At 58.1% G+C, this 17976-nt stretch overlaps 1 protein-coding gene across 2 annotated transcripts in view; it reads right to left on the bottom strand.

Annotated features, from left to right (window-relative positions):
• The window catches only part of LOC144369095 (mitotic spindle assembly checkpoint protein MAD1-like), a 270352-nt gene that overhangs the window by 18688 nt on the left and 233688 nt on the right, over window positions 1–17976 (bottom strand). Inside the window, exon 9 of one of the 2 annotated variants that reach the window (XM_078028154.1) lies at window positions 4333–4548. The exons of the other annotated variant lie outside the window; for it this stretch is intronic. Within the exon in view, the coding sequence (XP_077884280.1) occupies window positions 4456–4548 (93 nt within the window). The 3' untranslated portion in view covers window positions 4333–4455. Of the gene's footprint in view, window positions 1–4332; window positions 4549–17976 lie in introns of those variants that run through there. 2 annotated transcript variants of the gene reach the window in all.

Below are 17976 nucleotides of genomic sequence, written 5' to 3'. Positions count from 1 at the left end.
TATTAAAAAAAAAAAAACAAGTTACATGCCCAATGGGACAAAGTGAACATTCCCATTCCAAAGAGAGGAATGGGGCATAGAGAGAAAGGGTGGGACTGAAACCCAGCGGGCGAACGTTGAATCCTGTCGCTCCACATCTGTCACCCATGGCACACAGTGGTGTCATGTGAGCACCAAGGGGCTTAGAGACCCCCACCACAACCTGCTGGCTCTTTCTCAGGTTGCTCTGCTCGTGCCCACTGTCTCCCTTGGCAGATGTCACATGTTCCTGCATCTCTAACTTCTCGTGGTCCCTGCTTCGGCCTCACTCCCATGGCTGCATGCATGTCCCTGCCTGGAACTGCCCACAGGCACTCCAACCCCATCACATACTGCCTGGTTTTCCAGAATTGCCTTTGAAATCTCAGTGGAAATCTCCATGACCCTACAACTCCTGCATTCCTCATTCATGCAAAACAATTATCAAATAGATGACACGAATGTCCAGCACCAGTGGGAGCAGTAGCCAGGTCTCTGTGGATCACAGGTGCAGCAAACACTGAATACCCAGGTGGCTGAGCAAAGCCAAGCACACCAGAGTCACAAGGGCTTCCTAGTAACCCCATACACGCAGGGTGCCCCAGAGCTCTCTGTTCAAACAAGTTTTTGAGCCTGCTGTTTGTCTCGCTGATTCCTGAGACACCCTCCAAGCTTCTTTCCTATTGTCCTGATGTAAATTAATCACTTTCCTTTTAATGGTGCTAATATACTTAGTACCACATTCTCCTTATCTGCAACTATATATACACTTTGTGTGTGTGTGTGCACACGTGTGCAAAAATGAAAGTTTTTCAAATCTTTCTGCTTTTCTTTTTGTTCCTGATTCTCATTGTAAATATGGCCAAATGATATCATCAATATCCATGTCACTGCCTGAATGCCGGGCTGCCTTGAAATTTCATCCAGCAAATAAACTAGTCCATCACCTTTAAATTTAGCTTCACCCAAAGTCTCAGGGTTTGGACGACATGTAGACAAGTTCTTTGCCAGAAGGTAATGAAGATGGCCTCTAATCTAATTCTTAGTAGATTCTGCCTTTCCATAGGAGACCTCATGAGCACAGTCTTTACTGTCCACATCGGTCAGCATCCTGGTCTTCTGAGCTCCCACAGATATGACCATTAAGCTCTGCTTCCAGCATCTAAGACTTTTCCTAGGACACTTTCCAATATTTCCTAATTCCTCCTGAGAACCACTTCCAACGCTTTCTGAAAAGCATGATCAGGCCACAGACCCACTCCTGGCACTGATTTTCTGTTAGTCGGCTTCCAACACTCGGATAAAATATCAGAGAAAATTAACTTACAAAGAAGAAATGTTTATTTTGGCTCATGATTTCCAAAGTTTTAGTCCAGTGGGCTACTTGGCCCCATTGCCTTGGGTCTCTAGAGAATCAGGACATCATTGTGGGGAGCATGTGGTGGGGAAAGGCTTCTCATCTCATGGCGGGCAGGAAGAAAAGAGAGCAGGAGAGGAAGAGGGACTGGCACACAATACCCCCTTCAAGTGCACTCTCCCAATGGCCTAATTTCCTCAAGTTTCCAACATGTGAACAGCACCTTCTGTTGAGGACCAAGCCTTCTACACATGCACTTTGGGATACATGTGAGATGCAAACCCCAACAGTCATCTATTTCAATAAAGGCCCCTGAGCATTTTCTGGCTCCACACGTCTCTACTTTCAACCTGGCTACTTACTGAAGACAATGTGTTGGTTTTTCTTTGCATTCAAAATTTATCAACAGGATTCCTGTCAGAGCCAACCCATGAGGTGTTTTCTACTCCAAGGAGAAGACTCGAGAAGAACAAGGGATCTTGTGGGGGTTTTCAGGTACCCTGCCCGAGTCCCAGATTTATCAAAAGTGAAACAGGATGAATAATTCCTGAGGCACAAGGTGGAACAATGGGGGGGGGGGACTCTTGCTAAGTCTGAGATAGCCCACTGAGCATTGTACATAGATTAAAAAAAAATCTGTTTAACCCTCAAAATGACTCAGTGATATGGATCCTGCATCTCACAGGCAGGAAGTGAGACACAGAGTTAGGGTTGGGTATCCTTCTGGAGAGAAGCACAGCTCGTATGCAGTGTACCCCAAGTAGGATGCTGGCCATCCTCGGCGCCCTGTGCTATAGGCACAGCACCTCCACCTCTGCTTTCATCTCTCATGCCTTCCGCTGTGGTCTCTTCTCTAGCTTTTATGGGGACACTAGTTATTGGATTTAAGGACCACTTAATCTGGCATGATGTCATCTCAAGCCTTGCCGTAATTGCCTCTGCAAAGACCTTCTTTCCAAATAAAACCGCATTCTGAGGTTCCAGTGTCTAGGGGGACACCCTTTAGTCTAATACAAACCCTGTTTCTTCTGCCCTAACAAAATCCTGTAATCTAGGTAGTTATTTCTCAGAGTTCTGGAATTTAAAAGCCCAAGATCAAGACATGATTCCTACGTCTGCTGAGGGCTGCTCTCCTTCATGGTGGCCCCTCTGCTGCGTGCTCACGTGGCAGGAGGCGCAAACGCTGTTCCTCACATGGAGAGTTAGAAGGGCCAAGTGCCTCTCTGAGCCGCTTCAGTGAGGGCATAAATCCCCTTCACAAAGGCAGGACCCACTTCTTAACACCAGCTCAGTGGGCATTAGGCTCTGCATGAGCTTGGAGAGAGAAACATTCAAACCCCAGCACGTGCTAAGAGCAAAGCCTCTGGACTCTGGAGACGGTTAGCGGCACTCAATCCCTTCCCCTCCCCTCCGGCTCTCGTGGCACAGTTTCCTCCACAGTCACTGGCACGGGCTCCTCCTCTCTTACCTGCTCTCCCAAATTCTGTCCCCCCATACCTCTCTCAACAGGCACCCTCTCATCCCCCGCCAGCCCCAGGTCCCTACTAAGGGAGCCCCCTGGACAGCTACCTACCCGTCCCACTGCCCATCTGCCCAGAGTCTCCTTACCCTTGCCACCAGCCCCAACAAGCACTCCCCCTGCAGGCAGAGGTAGAAGCCTCGGGAGAACCTTCAGGGTGAGGGCAGAGAAGAGATGGAGAGAGGAGGGGGCAACGTGGCTCAGGAGAATCACAGTTCTGCCTGCCAGTGCCTGACCACAGTGGGGGGGGAGACAAAGATGTCAAGCTCCAAGGCCCTGTGGCCCCCAGCCCAGAGTCTCTGGAGACCCATCCTACTGACCTCACCCAGGAGACGGCCCCTGGCATGTGGCCTCAGAGGAACAGCAGGAGTGTCTGGAGGTCAGGAGTGGCCAGTCTCTGCCCTGCCCTCCCTGAGCACACGCTCTGAGCTTCCTGTCTCCATTCCCAGGAGGAGACCCCAGGCCCAGGCTTCTCTCTGCAGGGCTGCCTGGTTTCTGCTCCTGCAGGACCAGCTGGTGGCTCTGCTTTCCTGACCTGGACAGCCGGCTGGCACCAACCATCCCCCGTAGCTTGTCCTTTAGGACTCCCCTTGTGTTTTAAGGTGTGGTCCCTCCAGTTAGAGGTAGGAGTCCCTGTGCCTGGATTCAGGCACCTCGGAGAGGAATGGTGGGGGGCACATCTTCAGAGGAGCCCGCCCCGACAGCTCTGTGGCCCTGGGAAGCTGCTGAAGCTCTCTGGGCCCAGCGTCCTCTTCTGTAGGGCGGACGTGACGCTCATGTCCCTCACAGGATTGCTCTGAGGCACCAGGAGTAGTCTGACGCAGCAGGGCTCTCCAAGCCAGTGAACTCAGGTGAGGAATAAATTAAAACGAGTGCTTTTCTGGTGGTGACAGTTTCAAGTGAGTTTTTCCCGAAATCGGTGAGGCTTCTAGTGTCCGGGGGCAGCCTCTCCCCTCCCCCCTCCCTGCCCAGCACTGTTGTGATGCTTACCTTGACACATGCTTGTCAACGTGGGCACGGGAAGGTGCCCATGGCATTTAGCAAAGCAAAACAAATGGTTCCTCCTGTCCGACTCAGAAGTCCTCCTGTCCCCAGGGACAAAGTGCTAAAGCGTCCCTCAGTCACCTCTCCAGGACACAGGAAGATAAATACAAACCAGAGGCCCGCATCTGGGAGCCCCAGGAAGGCTGGCAGGGTGGGCCGGGCCTACTGGGGTAAAGGTGCCCCTGGTGAAGTTCACTACTGCTGCCGCCGTGCCACCCAGGGAGCCCTCCCCTCCCTGGGTTCCCGCGTGTGCACTCGCCCTTCCCGCTGCCCCAGCCTCGAGGTCTGCCCTCTTGTACAGGCACAAGCCACCATCTTCTGCTCCCCAACGCCCCCCTTCTGCTCCACCCCTCTGGTCAAGATCGCCCCTGTTCCTGTGACACATACACAGGAAGGCACCCCCACAGCCTGGCAGGGTGCAAGAGTGGGCGGGACACTGGCAGCCCAGATGAGCAGAAAGAAGATCTGGCCACCAAAGATACACATCATGCTTCCCGGTGTCAGAAGGTGGACAGGGTCAGCCTGAGTAAGTGCCCGTGGGTGACAGGCCATCAGAGCAGGGAGTCAGATGAATATGGGCAGTCACCTCTACAGGTCTCTGTGTCCTCACCTGTAAAACAGGAATAATATGAGGATTAAGTGAGGTCTTACACAGAACGCCTGGTAAGCACAGTGTCAGGGATTTAGTAGTGTAATTATTATCATCTTCTTCACCATCACCACCATCATCATCTTCATCACCACCACCACCATCACCACCTCCTTCATCACCACCACTACCACCACCATCATCATTACCAGCACCATCATCACCACCATCATCTTCCTCATCAGCACCACCACCACCATCATCATCAGCACCACCACCACCTCCTTCATCACCACCACCACCACCATCATCATTACCAGCACCATCATCACCACCATCATCATCATCAGCATCACCACCACCACCATCATCATCACCACCATCATCTTCATCACCACCACCACCACCACCACCATTATCACCACCATCATCTTCATCATCACCATCACCATCATCACCACCATCACCACCATCATCTTCATCACCACCACCACCACCATCATCACCACCATCATCTTTATCATCAGCATCACCACTACCACCACCATCATCACCACCATCATCTTCATGACCACCACTTTGATCGACATCATCGCCACCATCACCACCATCATCTTCATCATCACCATCACCACCACCACCACCATCACCACCACCATCATCTTCATGACCACCACTTTGATTGACATCATCACCGCCATCACTATCATCTTCAGCATTATCATAATTGCTGTATCCTGGAAGATAGAAATTGAGCTAGTCTCTGGGAGACGGGCTACACTGGGATTGGAGAGAGGGATGGGGAGGCCCATGAGGCAGGTGGAGAGAGACATGGAGAACAGTAGCAGTCAGAGGACTCTGGGGACCAACTGGATCAAGACCCTGGGGTCAAGGTGAGCTGAAGTCGACTTGCCCTTAGAGGAGAACAGAAGCCCCTCCTCCCTGCCCAGGCTCCCTGCCTCCACCCTGCTCTTCCTCAGACCCCACACTCCTGCCATGCCACCCTCTACCTCCAGGGCCCCCCACCACCACCTGGAAATGACGTGTGGGACACCACAGCAGAGGTCCCAACCTCTGCACCGGGCACCCCAATGACCCTCCCTTTCAGAGGCACATGCCCCCCAAGGACTTCCGGCCTCACCCTCTGGCTTGGCAGAGAGTCATCCTGGGCTTCTGGAGAGTTACGACAAAGCCCTCCAGGGCTGGAAATGAGAGTCGTGTGATAATGAGCTGGCAGGGCGCAGCTGCCAGGCCCCCAGCTTTGGACGGCCGCAGTCGGAACAGCCTGGGAGTTGATTTGTTCTCTCCAAATGTGCCATTATGGTGAGATTTCCCACAGGCTCGCTTTGGCAATAGCCATTTATGTCTCCTTCCCACCTGGGGGGACTCCTGATCCTGTCCCGGGAGGGGGCCCTGCTTCGCCGGCTGGGCTGTAATTGCCTTGTCGCGGCTCTCGGCCGCACATTTGGTCTTGTTTCTCACTCTGGGTCACATTTCATTTTGGTTTAAATAATGAAACCAACAGACCGGAGATTAGAGCCGTTAGATGATTCTGCTCCTAGGAAGTGGACGTCGTCTGTCCAAGATCAAAACTCACCCACAGCTCAGTGGACCCTCTGTGCCAGCGAGGCAGAAGACCACGGCCCCTCACTGCCAGGCTGCGTGGGGGACAGACCTGGGAGGCACATCGGGGTGAGCTCCATATGAAGCCAGCAGGAAGTGGGGCTCTTGGGGAGGAGAGGCCTTTGGCCTTGGAGGGATGACCTATGCCGTGGTCAGAGATTCCTGGGGATGGTCACACTGCAGCCCGTCTGCCCTCCCCCGCTCCCTAAAAGCCCTTTCCCTCTTCCTGCAGGGAAACCAGGAGTCCAGGGAGGCCGGTGACAAGTCCCCAGCTGAGTGCACCCCCTCCCTGAAGGCATGGATCTTCTGCGGGAAGCCATGGAAGTGAATCTCAGGCACAGTCTGGACCCTTGAGCCTCAATTTCCTAATCTAAAATGACCTCGGCCCTACAGGACTGCCGCTGTGCCCGGGCAGAAGCCCCCAGGCCTGGCTGTGGGCAGGGCGGCAGTGGGCAAGGCAGCCAGGCCTGCCTCTCCTTTAGCACTCTTGGGAGCTTGTCCAAGTTAACTGGGCTCCTTGTGTGGCTGGAGCAGGCCTGACCGCCTGAGAAGTGGACGCAGCGCTGGCCCCTGCTGCCCACAGCCTGCCCCAGGCTCGATTTTGGCTGCTTGGTGTCACGCCTCCCCAGCCCACTGGGTGGATGCGGTCTCCTTTACACACGGGTTTGCTAGCCATCGCCCGGCTCCGGGGAGCTTCGTCCCCCACAGCACAGGACTGTTGGCTTCCTGCAGCACTGTTGTCCAGTACATGCCAGACCCCTCGAGGGTGACAGGGACAGGCCATCCCCACCAGGAGAGCTCAGGCCTCTTGAAGCCACCTGCCTGGAGCAGCCTGGCTCCCACAGGCCTCAGTTTGGCAAAGGTCCTCACCAGGGACCCGGGAATCCCGGACTCTCGCTGCTGCCCCAGGCCCACCTGTTGGCCACCCCGTCACGCACCTAAGCCCACAGCTTCCGTCCACCTCCCCCACCCTTTGCCCCCTGCTGCACCTGGGCCCACCTCCCTCCTTCCTCTGCCAGAGCCACTCCTGGAGTGGCCACTGGACTAGTCACAGATCAGCCTTCTGGGGTGGTCACTATGGATGACTGGCCTCCTGGGATGGTCACTGGGCATGTCTGGCCTCCTGGGATGGTCACTGCAGATGGGCTGGCCTCCAGGGCTGGTCACTGTGGATAGGCTGGCCTTCAGAGCTGGTCATCATAGGCAGATGGCCTCCTGGGCTGGTCACTGTGGATAGCACCCCAGGCTGCTCCTGTCCCTCTGGCCCCAGAGCCTGCCACCACTCAGACAGCAGGGCTCTTCCAGGCATGTGTCGGGGGTCTGCTGTGGGGGTCGTCACCAATGCCTGGGCCGGTCCCGCAGCTGTGACATGTGGACTGGGCAGGAGGTGCACCATGCCAGGCCTCCAGCTGCTCCTGGGAAAGTCCCCTGCCCCCCAGTCCCAAAGGCCACCTGGGCCCTTGAGGAGTGGTGCAGAGAGGGGGGTCCTGGGGGCCGTGTGCTGTGGAGGAGGCCGGAAGGGACGGGAGGCCCTTCTCCCGGCTCCTCTGCAGGGCCGTCACCTGCCGACCAGCGCTGTCCCTCCTCCTGACAGAAGGATGACTGAGACTAGACACACTGAAGGGAGCCTCAGCTACGAGGCCCTCGTGGAACAGGAGGATGCGCTCTGTATCCTGTGGCCATTACCCACTGGCTGGCTCCTCTCTGGGAAGGCAAAGGAACAAAACCCTCCCCAAACCAGTTTCCGCCCTGCCCGCAGGCTGGCCGCTGTGCTGCCGGGGGGACAAAGGCTCTTGTCCTTGTTGTCTCCTCCGGAGCTCCGTGTTCTGCTCTCCTGCTTCACCCTCCTTCTCCAATGGTGCTGGGGGGCCGGCTCCTCCCCAAGAAGAGCAGCTTCCCCGTCCTGTCCGGCCTTCCTCATGGCCTGAGGGTGGACCTGCTCCCCCGCCCCCCTCAGCAGCCGTGGCCCAGAGACACCGAGCCCACAGCAGAGCGGGCACAGCCATCCCTTGGTGGGCTGCAGGGCTGGTCCCAGGACCCCTGCGGACGCCAAAGTCCACAAGGCGCAGGCCCGTCATGTAAAGAGGCACAGCGCTGGCTTAGAAGCTCCGCACGAGTAGGCCATCTCTGATGACTTGCACCACCCCACGCAGCAGGGGTCGTGAAGAGCTGAGGTGCCGCGCGGTCTGGGAAACAGTGGCCGGAAGATGTCCACGCGTTCAGTTGAGATGCGTTGTTAAAATGCTTTCCCCTATACACTGTACTCACAGAAAGAGCTACGGGAGCCTCGGGCTCCATGTTACAGAGGCAGGCACACCCGGGATCTGGAGAGGGACTCGGCCATCACTGATCCAGGAGGGACAGTGATAGTGTGAGTGTTTTTCAGCCAGCGTCTTCGGAACCTGTAAGAGCTATTGTTCATTTCGAGTCTGAGGCAGGAAAACATCTGATGACCTAGTCTGGAGGCTCTTAGGCATAGGAGAATCCCCTCTTATTTAGGGGAGGTTCACCCTTTAGGTTTCTTCAGGCTTTCAACTGATTGGGTGAGGCCCACCAAGAGAGAGTTCAAGAGCTGATCCCCTAAAATAAGACCTCACAGACACCCAAAGCCATGTGCTACCAAATGCACGGCACCCCCAGGGACATGCAGAGTGAACCCCCACTCCCACCCCGTGTGTCCCCCTTGTCACCTGTCTCATGTCCCATCTGGAATAAGGTGCTCTTCGCATCACTGTTTCCTCAGCTGGTCTTGCAGACCCTGCCACTCAGCTGGTCCCCTTCCTGTTTCTCTGCTGTCCCCCTCGTCCTCGTCCCCTTCTCTTCCTGCCCGTTTTCTCTCCTCAGAGGCAGGCTCTGCACAATGTGCCTCAGCCCTGGCTGCGAGGCCCCTGCTCTGCGTGGCCGCCCGTTCCCGGGCTGTTGGCTTTGCAGGATTAAAATCCCCATTAGGGGGACAAGGAGTCTCCCTGCGTGCCCCTGGGTGACTTCTGCTGACGTGCCTTCAGACCACAGGGACAGGCTGGCTCGGCTGACCACAGGAGTGGGCTGGAGACCGGATGAGGCCAGGCTGGCCCTGCGGTGGCCAACGTGGGGCCCACTGGAATCACCTCCACAGATGGCCCTTATCAGCCTGTGTCTTGCTGGCAGAAGAGCCGCGTGGCCAGGACAGTCCTTAATCACTGCACATTTCAAAACTGATCCTCGGAAACGCCGTGGAGCAGCCCTGTTGAAGGAGAAGGATGGCACTGCCCTCCCGCCGCCCAGCACAGCGGCAGGGCCCCTCTAAGCCCTGCCCACAGTGGACACGCAGACTCCAGAGGGAGATGACACGACCCTGCTCCTGCAGCCGGCAGAGCGCGCTCAGTCCCGAGTCACCACCCGCCCCACGGAGCAGAATGTCCCTCCAGCCCCAGAAAGCACGTCACTTGGACAGGCCCAGGAGGGCCTCAGGGTCTTTCCCACTGAAGGGACTTTGGGGGTGGGCTGTACGATCCCTGCAGAGGCTAAAAGTGGGGTTCAGTCCTCTGGAAGGAGCTCTCCTCAGGGTCAGAAACAAGAGGCAGCCGTGGGCCCCCAGGAGCCAGAGCCGTGGTTCCGCAGGGCCCTCAGAGAGGCACCCTGGGCCTCCGCCAGCAACTGGGCTCCCTCCCTGCTTCAGGCCAGCCCCAGACCAGAGATGTGGCTTCCAATTCCTCAGCTTCCCTGAGTACTCCTTCCCGGACCCTGGTCACAGGAGGCCAGTCTTCCCTCTTAGACGTTCCCAGGTCCTTCCCCACCTCCATGTCCCCCGCCCTGCTCACCTGGGGCTGCCCAAAGCCCTGGCCGCTATCTCCTGCCCCCTCCTCTGACCTCACCCCTGCAGCCCAGAGCTATCTAACCAAACAACATCCCAGCCTTCCACCCCACTGGGAGTGTGACAGGTGACATTCACATCAGGACACCCCCAGGTGTGCAGCGAGCTGCTAGGCACAGATGAGACAGGCAGGTGAGGGCGGGGGCCGCCACCAGGGGTCCCCTCCCACAACCTCTGGGAAACAGCTGTGGCCTGCCTTGCTCTCGGAGCCTCTGCTCCACCCACCTGAGCCACCGCTGTCCCTCGGCACAGCCCCACACCTGCTCTGTTAGGGACCAGGCCTTCCCACACGCCCAGGGCTTCCTGCACACGGAACCCACCCTGGAAACCGCTGACCTGTCTCCCGCCCCAGCTGGAGCAGCCTGTCCTTGGAACCGTTGTGTCCAGTGCTTCTGCCTCAGCACCTGTCCCAGCACATGAACGTGACCTGGTCTGGGTGGGCAGCCTTCTGAGTGTGCCCCCACCCCCCAGCAGGGCCCCCAGACAGCAGTACAGGCTCAACCGGGAGCCTCAGGTCCCTCTTCCAAGGCCAGAGGGACTATCTGCCAGGAAGAGGGCACACAGGTGGGCACCGCACACACTGTGGCTTGGACTGGCAGCCGGGGCTCTGCCTGAGCTGGAGGGTGACCACAAGCACAGACCCCCTTGGCGTCTGAAGTTGTGCCATGTGGAAGCTGCTGTCGGACCGTGGAAGAGGTCCTGAGGGGTGCTCTTGTCCACCTGGGTCTGCACGGCCCCGTGGGCCTGGACGGACTCCGGAGAAGGAACGTGGCAGTATCCTGCCGCCCGGTGTGGTCAGGCCATGGCCAACAGCCTCCTGAGACAAGGGGCTTCTTCAGACCGATGCTGTCACTTCCCGACACATTGTCACCCCACGCCCCTCAACACCCCAACTTCTGGGGTGAATCAGAGCCTGGAAGATGGCGGGAGGGAATGGGGCGCAGGTTGGCGCCTGGAGGGGGTCCTAACGGGAACGGGGGTGAGGCCCTTCACCTGCGCATGGTGAATGCTCTCCTACTCACTGCATGTGTCACCTTGTCCCAAGAAGGGCACAGTTGGAGAGGGAGTGGCCCAGGTGTCGTGGAAGAGTAAGAAGGCTGCAGAATACCGGGTATCCAGAATGTTCCGTCTAAGTGCAACAGACCAGCAGGGCGTTACTGTCCCAGCCAACCATCTGCTGTTCACTGGCAGAGGGACAGATCACCCCTGACTGGCGTCACAAGCCTTGGTGGTTCCACGTGCTGGGCCATGGCTGCCCAGGCCCTTGGTCCTGACTGTCCCACCCTGTGCCACCGGCCCTCCCTCTGTTCATCTCACCCTCTCGCTGGGAAACAACCTCAGTAAATGCTTCTAGAAATAGGAAGCTCTGGATCTCCTCTAATTAGATAATTTGAAATTGGGCCAAATTGACAGAACCATTTTTATGTGTCTCCTCGTCTTTATTCCTTGTTTGAAAAGTTATGAGCAGGACTAGTACTTTGGAGTGTGAAGGCTAGTATTTATCTCCCGCTGAGTCGGATAACTCTGTCTGGCTGGAAACAGAGGGTCCCACAGCACCCGCTTTCCTTCCTGAGGTGGAAGTGCTCAGTTTAGGCCCCCCGTGGTCACCAGGGCCGCCCACCCACCACACTGGCCTGTCCTGGAGGTTGGTTCCATATGCTCTCCCACTCCCCGGGAGCCACGTCTCCAGGTGGCATCTCACATGCCAGCCTCCACTTCGTTACGCTGTTGTGATGCCCATCAACATGTGGGTGACCCCTCCACGTCCCCTCTGGGAGTGGACCATGAAAGATACAGGGCAGGTCTCAGGGCACAGAGATGGACAGTCTCGTCAGCCGGGACTGCAGAGCTGGGCCGTTCCAAACACCGAGGGAGCCAAGCAGAGGTGGGTGGGCACAAGCTGCCTCACCCAGAGGGACCTCGGTGTCCTGCTGGAGGACTTCTTTCTCCTGTGTGCCCAGGGGAGGGTGCACTTGGCCCCTGGAAGCAGAAGGCTGCACAGGTGGGGCACATCAGTGACGGTGTCTCTGGGTAGCAGGGGTGGGCCTGAGTGCCTCCAAAGACCAGGCCCCGGCTTTGCCCAGGGCAGCACTGAGGGCTGGACACAGGACAGGATGCAACCCCACATTTCGTGTCCCTTGCCAGCTGCCAAGCGGCACCCTGGCTTGCCTGCACCAGCTCCGGAAGGCCCCAGTCCTTAGCTCCAGCGCAGGGCACAAAGCTTGACACTGCTGAGAGGAACCAGTCGCCTCACGGGGGCGCGGGCAGGGGGAGGCAGAGAGCCAAGCGGCAGCCTGGGGCCTCATCCCACAGCTCAGGCCTGTGGCAGAGGTTGATCTTCTGCTTTCCTAAGTTGGTGCCTTTTCTTTAGGAAGTAATTTCTTCTTTAAGACTAGAAAGCACCACAGCCTGCGGGCCCCATAACTCACCTGCTGCCCCTTCTAGGTCTCCTGGGGCTAAATCCTCCTCCTCTTCCCCTGAGCTCCTTATTCACACAGCGCCCTCCCACCAGGCGCTCCCATTTAAACACATAATAGGTTAAAGACTCAAGTCTAGCTTTGCTGTATCAGTCAGCAACAGCCACATAAATGCTGTGTAACAAACCCCCCTGGGTTCTCAGCTCAGCACATACCCTGAGCTCATGACCTCACAGGGTGACTGGTCTGGCTGACCCAGCCAGGAACCAGGAGATGGCTCCACTTCTCTGCTTCATGCAGCTGGAGACTGCGGGTCAGGTGCAAGTTCAAAGCTCTTCTCCTGAGATCCTAGACCACAGAGGCCTAACTGCACAAGTGCATTTCTGGCCTCAGCTTGCCTCAGGTCCACTCTATTCTGTCAGCCAGAATAGGTCCCGTGGCCAAGCCCAAGTCCAGCTGGGCAGGGAGGTCCTCTTCTCTCTCAGTGCCTGGAGGAGGGGTGAAGGTTTGCCAACAGCATCCCACAAAGCTGAGGCACGAGGACTGGCAATGTCTTGCTAAACTGCCCTCCTGCCCAGATGACTGATGGAATACGCAGAACCCAGAGAATTTGCTAAAATCAAGGTGTAAATTCAGTAAAGTTGCAAGATATAAGACTAATATACAAAAACTGCCATTTCTATAACTTACAGCAATTACTGGAAATGAACTAAAATGAACCATTTATAATAACACTAGACGTAGCAAAAGGTGTGTAGGGCTCATCACTGGAATCCACAGAACTGTGCAAAGAGACGGAACTAGAACCAGATCAGTGTGTGAGCAGAGGCCTGAATTTAGAAGAAATCAGAGAATCTTCTGAACACTGGCTGGGCAGTACGGGGGGTCAGGGACTGTAAAGCAGGTGGGGAGGAAGGTTAGGACGCAGCGCTGTTGCCAGACGACCCGGCCACTGAGCCCCGAGCATCACCAGAGTGGCTGAGGAGTTTAATTTTGACTTAGTTCATTCATCTAAATTCTTGTGCTAGTGGCCACCATATTGGACGGCAGGGCCCTGGAGCCCTGTCCAGAAAGCCCAGAGGGACCTGTATCCCTAGTTCTGTACTGAACCGCGAGAGACAAGGTCAGACACACACTCCCCGTCCCTCCCTGTCGAGCCCCCTTGGGGTGTGAGCTCTGGGGAAGGGCTGCGTCTCTGTCCCCGAGGACACCTGCCCAGGCGGTGACAGCCTGGCTAGGCCCTGTCTGCTGGGGCCTTTCCAGCCCATGTTTCAAAGGCCTCCAGCTGGCTCATGTCCCCTCTGCCACCGGCTCCCTGCAGCAGGCTCCACTCAGGAAGGGAAAGGCGTGGTCTCCGCTGTGTCCCTCCCCGGCACTGACCCTGTCAATGGGAGGCACAGGACGGTCTCTCAGGTCCAGGAAAGTCACAGAAAGTGGAGTTGTTCCCCAGGGAGGCCCCCCAGCCTCTCCCCGAGGCGCACCTGCCCTGAGACACAGGATGCTCCCATCTAAAGCTGCACCCCCACCAAAGGAGAGGGGACAGCAGGGGCTGGGGACACGTCGCCCTTTCCCTCCACCCTAAAGACGCTGTAGCAGCTGCAGCAGGAGGAACCTTTCTCCTGTGGGCCACTGAAGGGTCCCCACGCTGCTGGGAGAGCAGCTGGCTTCCACAGGCCCCTGCCTCCTCCAGTCATGGCCCGGGTTGACGCTGGCACTTGGCTTCCGAGCGGGCAACTTGCATGTGGGGTCCCTTTTACCAGATGAACACCCCTCAACCCCCAGGCCACGTGCTGCCATCACCAAAGGCCTGTCACCTCCTCCATGGGGACAGGAAGCAGCCTGGGCCGCATCTGTAAGGGCCAGGGAGGCTCTTCCTTGGCTCCCACATCAGAGGGGCCCAGTGTCCACATTCTACAGAAAGGTCCAGATGGTTGCTGAGAGGACTTGAAGGGAAGGTGAGAGACGCAGGTTCCAGTGGGTTCTGGTAGGTTCTACCAAGGTCTTGCAGCTCTTGAAGAGACTACAGAGAAAGGCCCTCCTTTAAACCACCCCCCAGACAAGCGATGCCCAAGGGCCTTGGCACAGCCACCAGGGGCCATGGAGGAACAGGACCAGATTTAAGAGAAGCATGTCACTTGGAGAAAGGCTGGCGGAAGCCCTGGAAGGGCACGAGGAGGGAGCTGGAGAAGCCAGCCACGCCACTGGAGGACCTGAGGCCCACGCTGTCCTCCCAGCACCGGGTCCTTCCCCCGGCAGCCCTGCGCGGAGGCCTGCGGCTCTGGGAGGGTGTGGGCTGCACGGAGCCCCCCAGCAGCTCCTGAGCCAGCAGAAGCAGAGCGCCCGTGTCCACTCCCATTCTGGGTCTGCTCTGGCCAGCGCTGTCTCCGTTCTCTGCCCCAGACTCCCAGCGGCCGGATTCTGCCGCAGTAATGATGGCTGTCTGTGCTGTGTTCCGGAGCTCACCCCGGGAGCCAGGAGCGCCCGATGGCACTTGATTCTCTGTCCCTCTCGCCCTCCCCGCCGTAGGAGGGAGCCTGAAGGTTGCATTCTGCATGTGGCTTGGAGGCCAGCTGAGACCTCCCGGCGCTGCAGGCTCAGGGGCCTGTCTGGGCCTCAGTTGCTCACTCCAGTCCAGGGACACCAGGGCTGCCTGCTCTGCCCTCCTGTGTGCCCAAAGGCCACATGCCATCGGGTGTTCCAGGTGCTGAGAGCTGAGACTTTGCTGTGTGGACATGTCCTACTGGCTGCTGCAGAGTCCACTGTGCCTACAAGCCAGGAAGGCTAGTGCGATGCAGCACCCCTTGCAGGTGAGAGCTCAGGTGGGCCTCCTGTGGTCTGCAATCAGTGCCGAGGGCCAGGGGCTGCTGCAGACAGCAGCAGAGAGGGACACCGGGGAGCGGAGGTGTGGACCCACTCTGACCATGCTGGACAGCAGTGGGCTTGGCCGTCCCTCTGCAGTACGACTGTGCAGACGGGCCTGGAAGCTCCCCCTGGAGCCAGCCTTCCTGCGATCCTGGAAGTTGTTTGACCCTGGTTGGGTCAAGGGACCCTTCTCTGCAGCTGGCCTCTACCCCTTAGCAAAATGAGAGTTGGGGTTACTGTCGGTCAGCCCAGCGGCACCCCAGGGCAGCACTCACTTGGCCAACTGTGGCCCCTGCCTGGCCCTGGGTCCACACACAGCAGGCCCCCACGCCTCCTCTTCCTTGCCTATCTTTCCTGCTCAGACTGAAGCCCAGGCCACCACTCATGGGCACCATGATGAGTGACATGCATCCAGCCCCCTTCTTCCCTCCAAGCCAGAGCCAGAGATGGAGGCCACAGGCCGGGCTGGCCAGGCTGACCACCAGGAGAGACTGCACTTCTGCGGGGTCAGGGAGGGAGAGACCTAGCTCACCAGCTCCACTGTGTCCTCCACGCCTGGCTTTGATCAGAGCCCAGGACACTGTGGGGCCATGCTCAGGGAGCAGCAGACCCCCATCTTGTGGGGAAAGTCACCCTTGTGTTGCGCAGCCAGAGCCATGTGACATGTAGGTAGTCACCATTCTAGTCTGTGACTGCCCTGCCCATGTCCTGATTCCAGACTGAGCTACATGCACATGTGTGCACACACCACACACATGCACACACACACACACACACACACACACACACACACACTCGTGCCTGCAGGAACATGGGATTTGCTATACATAGGAAGTAACAGCCCATGAGGGTCCAGCATACAGCAGGCTCCGGGACCAGGGCCCCCTCCTGAGAGGGGGCACCTTGGTGGGCGCAGAGAATCCACTATGCCCTGTAATCTGCCAACCCAGTGACAACGTCCAGGCAGTGTGGGAGAGATGAGCCTTTGCTCTCACCTCCAGACAGACCTCGGGGGGCACCCTGGGGGAAGTAGCCCACCACCCTCAGGCCCTCAGCCCATGAGACCCGGGGAGCTGATCCGTCCCTGGAGGTTGGCCTGAGCCTGGGTCCACCTGCTGGAGCTGGCCTCCCCAAGCAGGCTGCCTCTGTCCTTGCTATAGCACCCCACCCCCTGGAGCCCTCTCTGGGCGCTCCCACCTGGGGGACTTCGGAAGTCCCCCGGCTCTGGCAGCTCGTGGACTCTATAGAGCAAATCCCCTGTCCCCCATGTGCCTGTGGGCCATGCCCTGCCCTGGACCATGATGGTCTAGGAGAACCTAGTGCCCATCACTCAGGAGTAAGCCAGCATGGCCACAGGGGGACCCTCACTCCCAGGTGGACATTGATGCTGACGGCTGGCCCCAGGCGGGGAGGTTTAGCTGCGGAGGGGACAGTGTGTGTGATGGCCTCCCGGCACAGCAGAGGAAGAGAGAAACCACACCTGAGGACAGAGACTGTTTCCTGGTCTCTCGATGGGAGCCGAGCCAGCCTGGAAGACGCGGGCATGCCACTGCTGGCCTTGAGGACGCGCTGGTGTCCTTGGGGCCTGCAGATCAGGCGGGAGGCGCGTCCCCTTTGGACCTCCAGAAGGCACTGGCCCTGCCAATGCTTTGGTCCTGGGACTTCCGCCCTCCAGAACTGTAAAGTAAGCCCCCGTGACTTCAAGTCCCTCAGCCTGTGGCAGCTTGTGACAGCAGCTGTGGCACATGCTATGGGGCCCTGCTGGCCACGTGGGGATTCTGGCCTTTGCTTAGAGAGAAACGGGAGTCATTTCAAATGCCTCGTGTGGAGAGGGATCCCACGAGGGCACCCTGCCTGTCCTGTGTGGCTAGGGCCCTAGAGCGAGCCTTTGGTCAGTGGCCTGCACCCTGGGCTATTTTGGGGTGTGGGCTCCAGGGCTGGGAGGCAGAGCCACCAGGGCAGCCAGCTCAGGCCGAAGCTGTGGCCTGCCCACAGGCCTGGAGGTCAGTGGAGATGGTGGCCTTGGGCTGCAGGAAGCCCCTCCAGGTGACCTAAGCAGCCAGGCCCCCTCACCACGCCTGGCAGACACAAGACCCTGACCGCTCATAGGCCCCCAGGGTGCAGCTCTTCAGGTGATAGGACCAGAGGCCTCAGAAGGAGCTGGGTGGCCCTGACCTCCTGTGTTTGTTCTCTTGTGACCCAGCCAGTGACAAGGGCCAAGCCAGGGCCATTGAAGGGATCAGAGCTGGCCCCATGGGTCCAGCCCACTGGCATTGACCTTGTTGTCCCTCTACCCTCAGTTTCTGTTTCAATGGAGGGCAGTGAGGACGTCACCATTGGGGGACTCTGTGGGGACTGGAGAGGCAACCAGGGGCCATCCCAGACACAGGGCCTGTGGCGTCCAGAACCATCGGTGCCATTGGGCTCTGCAGCTGCTCCTGAGGACGAGGGAAGCCCAAGCAGCAAAGACGTTGTCAGAGGAGAGGGGCCAGTCTCCAGCTGCCTCTTTGGACAGGGAGGTGGCAGACTCATGGCCCCCGGGTCCCTGGGTCACCCCTCCTTCCTCCAGGGTGGGGCTGCAGTGCGGGGAGTGGGGGGCCAGGGCTAGGGCTCTATATGCGGCCAGGAGGGGAAGCGGCCCCATGTCCTACGTCCCTGGGCTTCCTGGACAAGTGTCAGCTGCTGCCCTGCTGC

Source organism: Ictidomys tridecemlineatus, chromosome 12 (genome assembly GCF_052094955.1).
Source record: "Ictidomys tridecemlineatus isolate mIctTri1 chromosome 12, mIctTri1.hap1, whole genome shotgun sequence".
In the NCBI taxonomy this organism is placed as follows: domain Eukaryota; kingdom Metazoa; phylum Chordata; class Mammalia; order Rodentia; family Sciuridae; genus Ictidomys; species Ictidomys tridecemlineatus.
The sequence above is the reverse complement of the archived record's forward strand: the minus strand, read 5'-3'. Positions and strand labels throughout refer to the sequence as shown.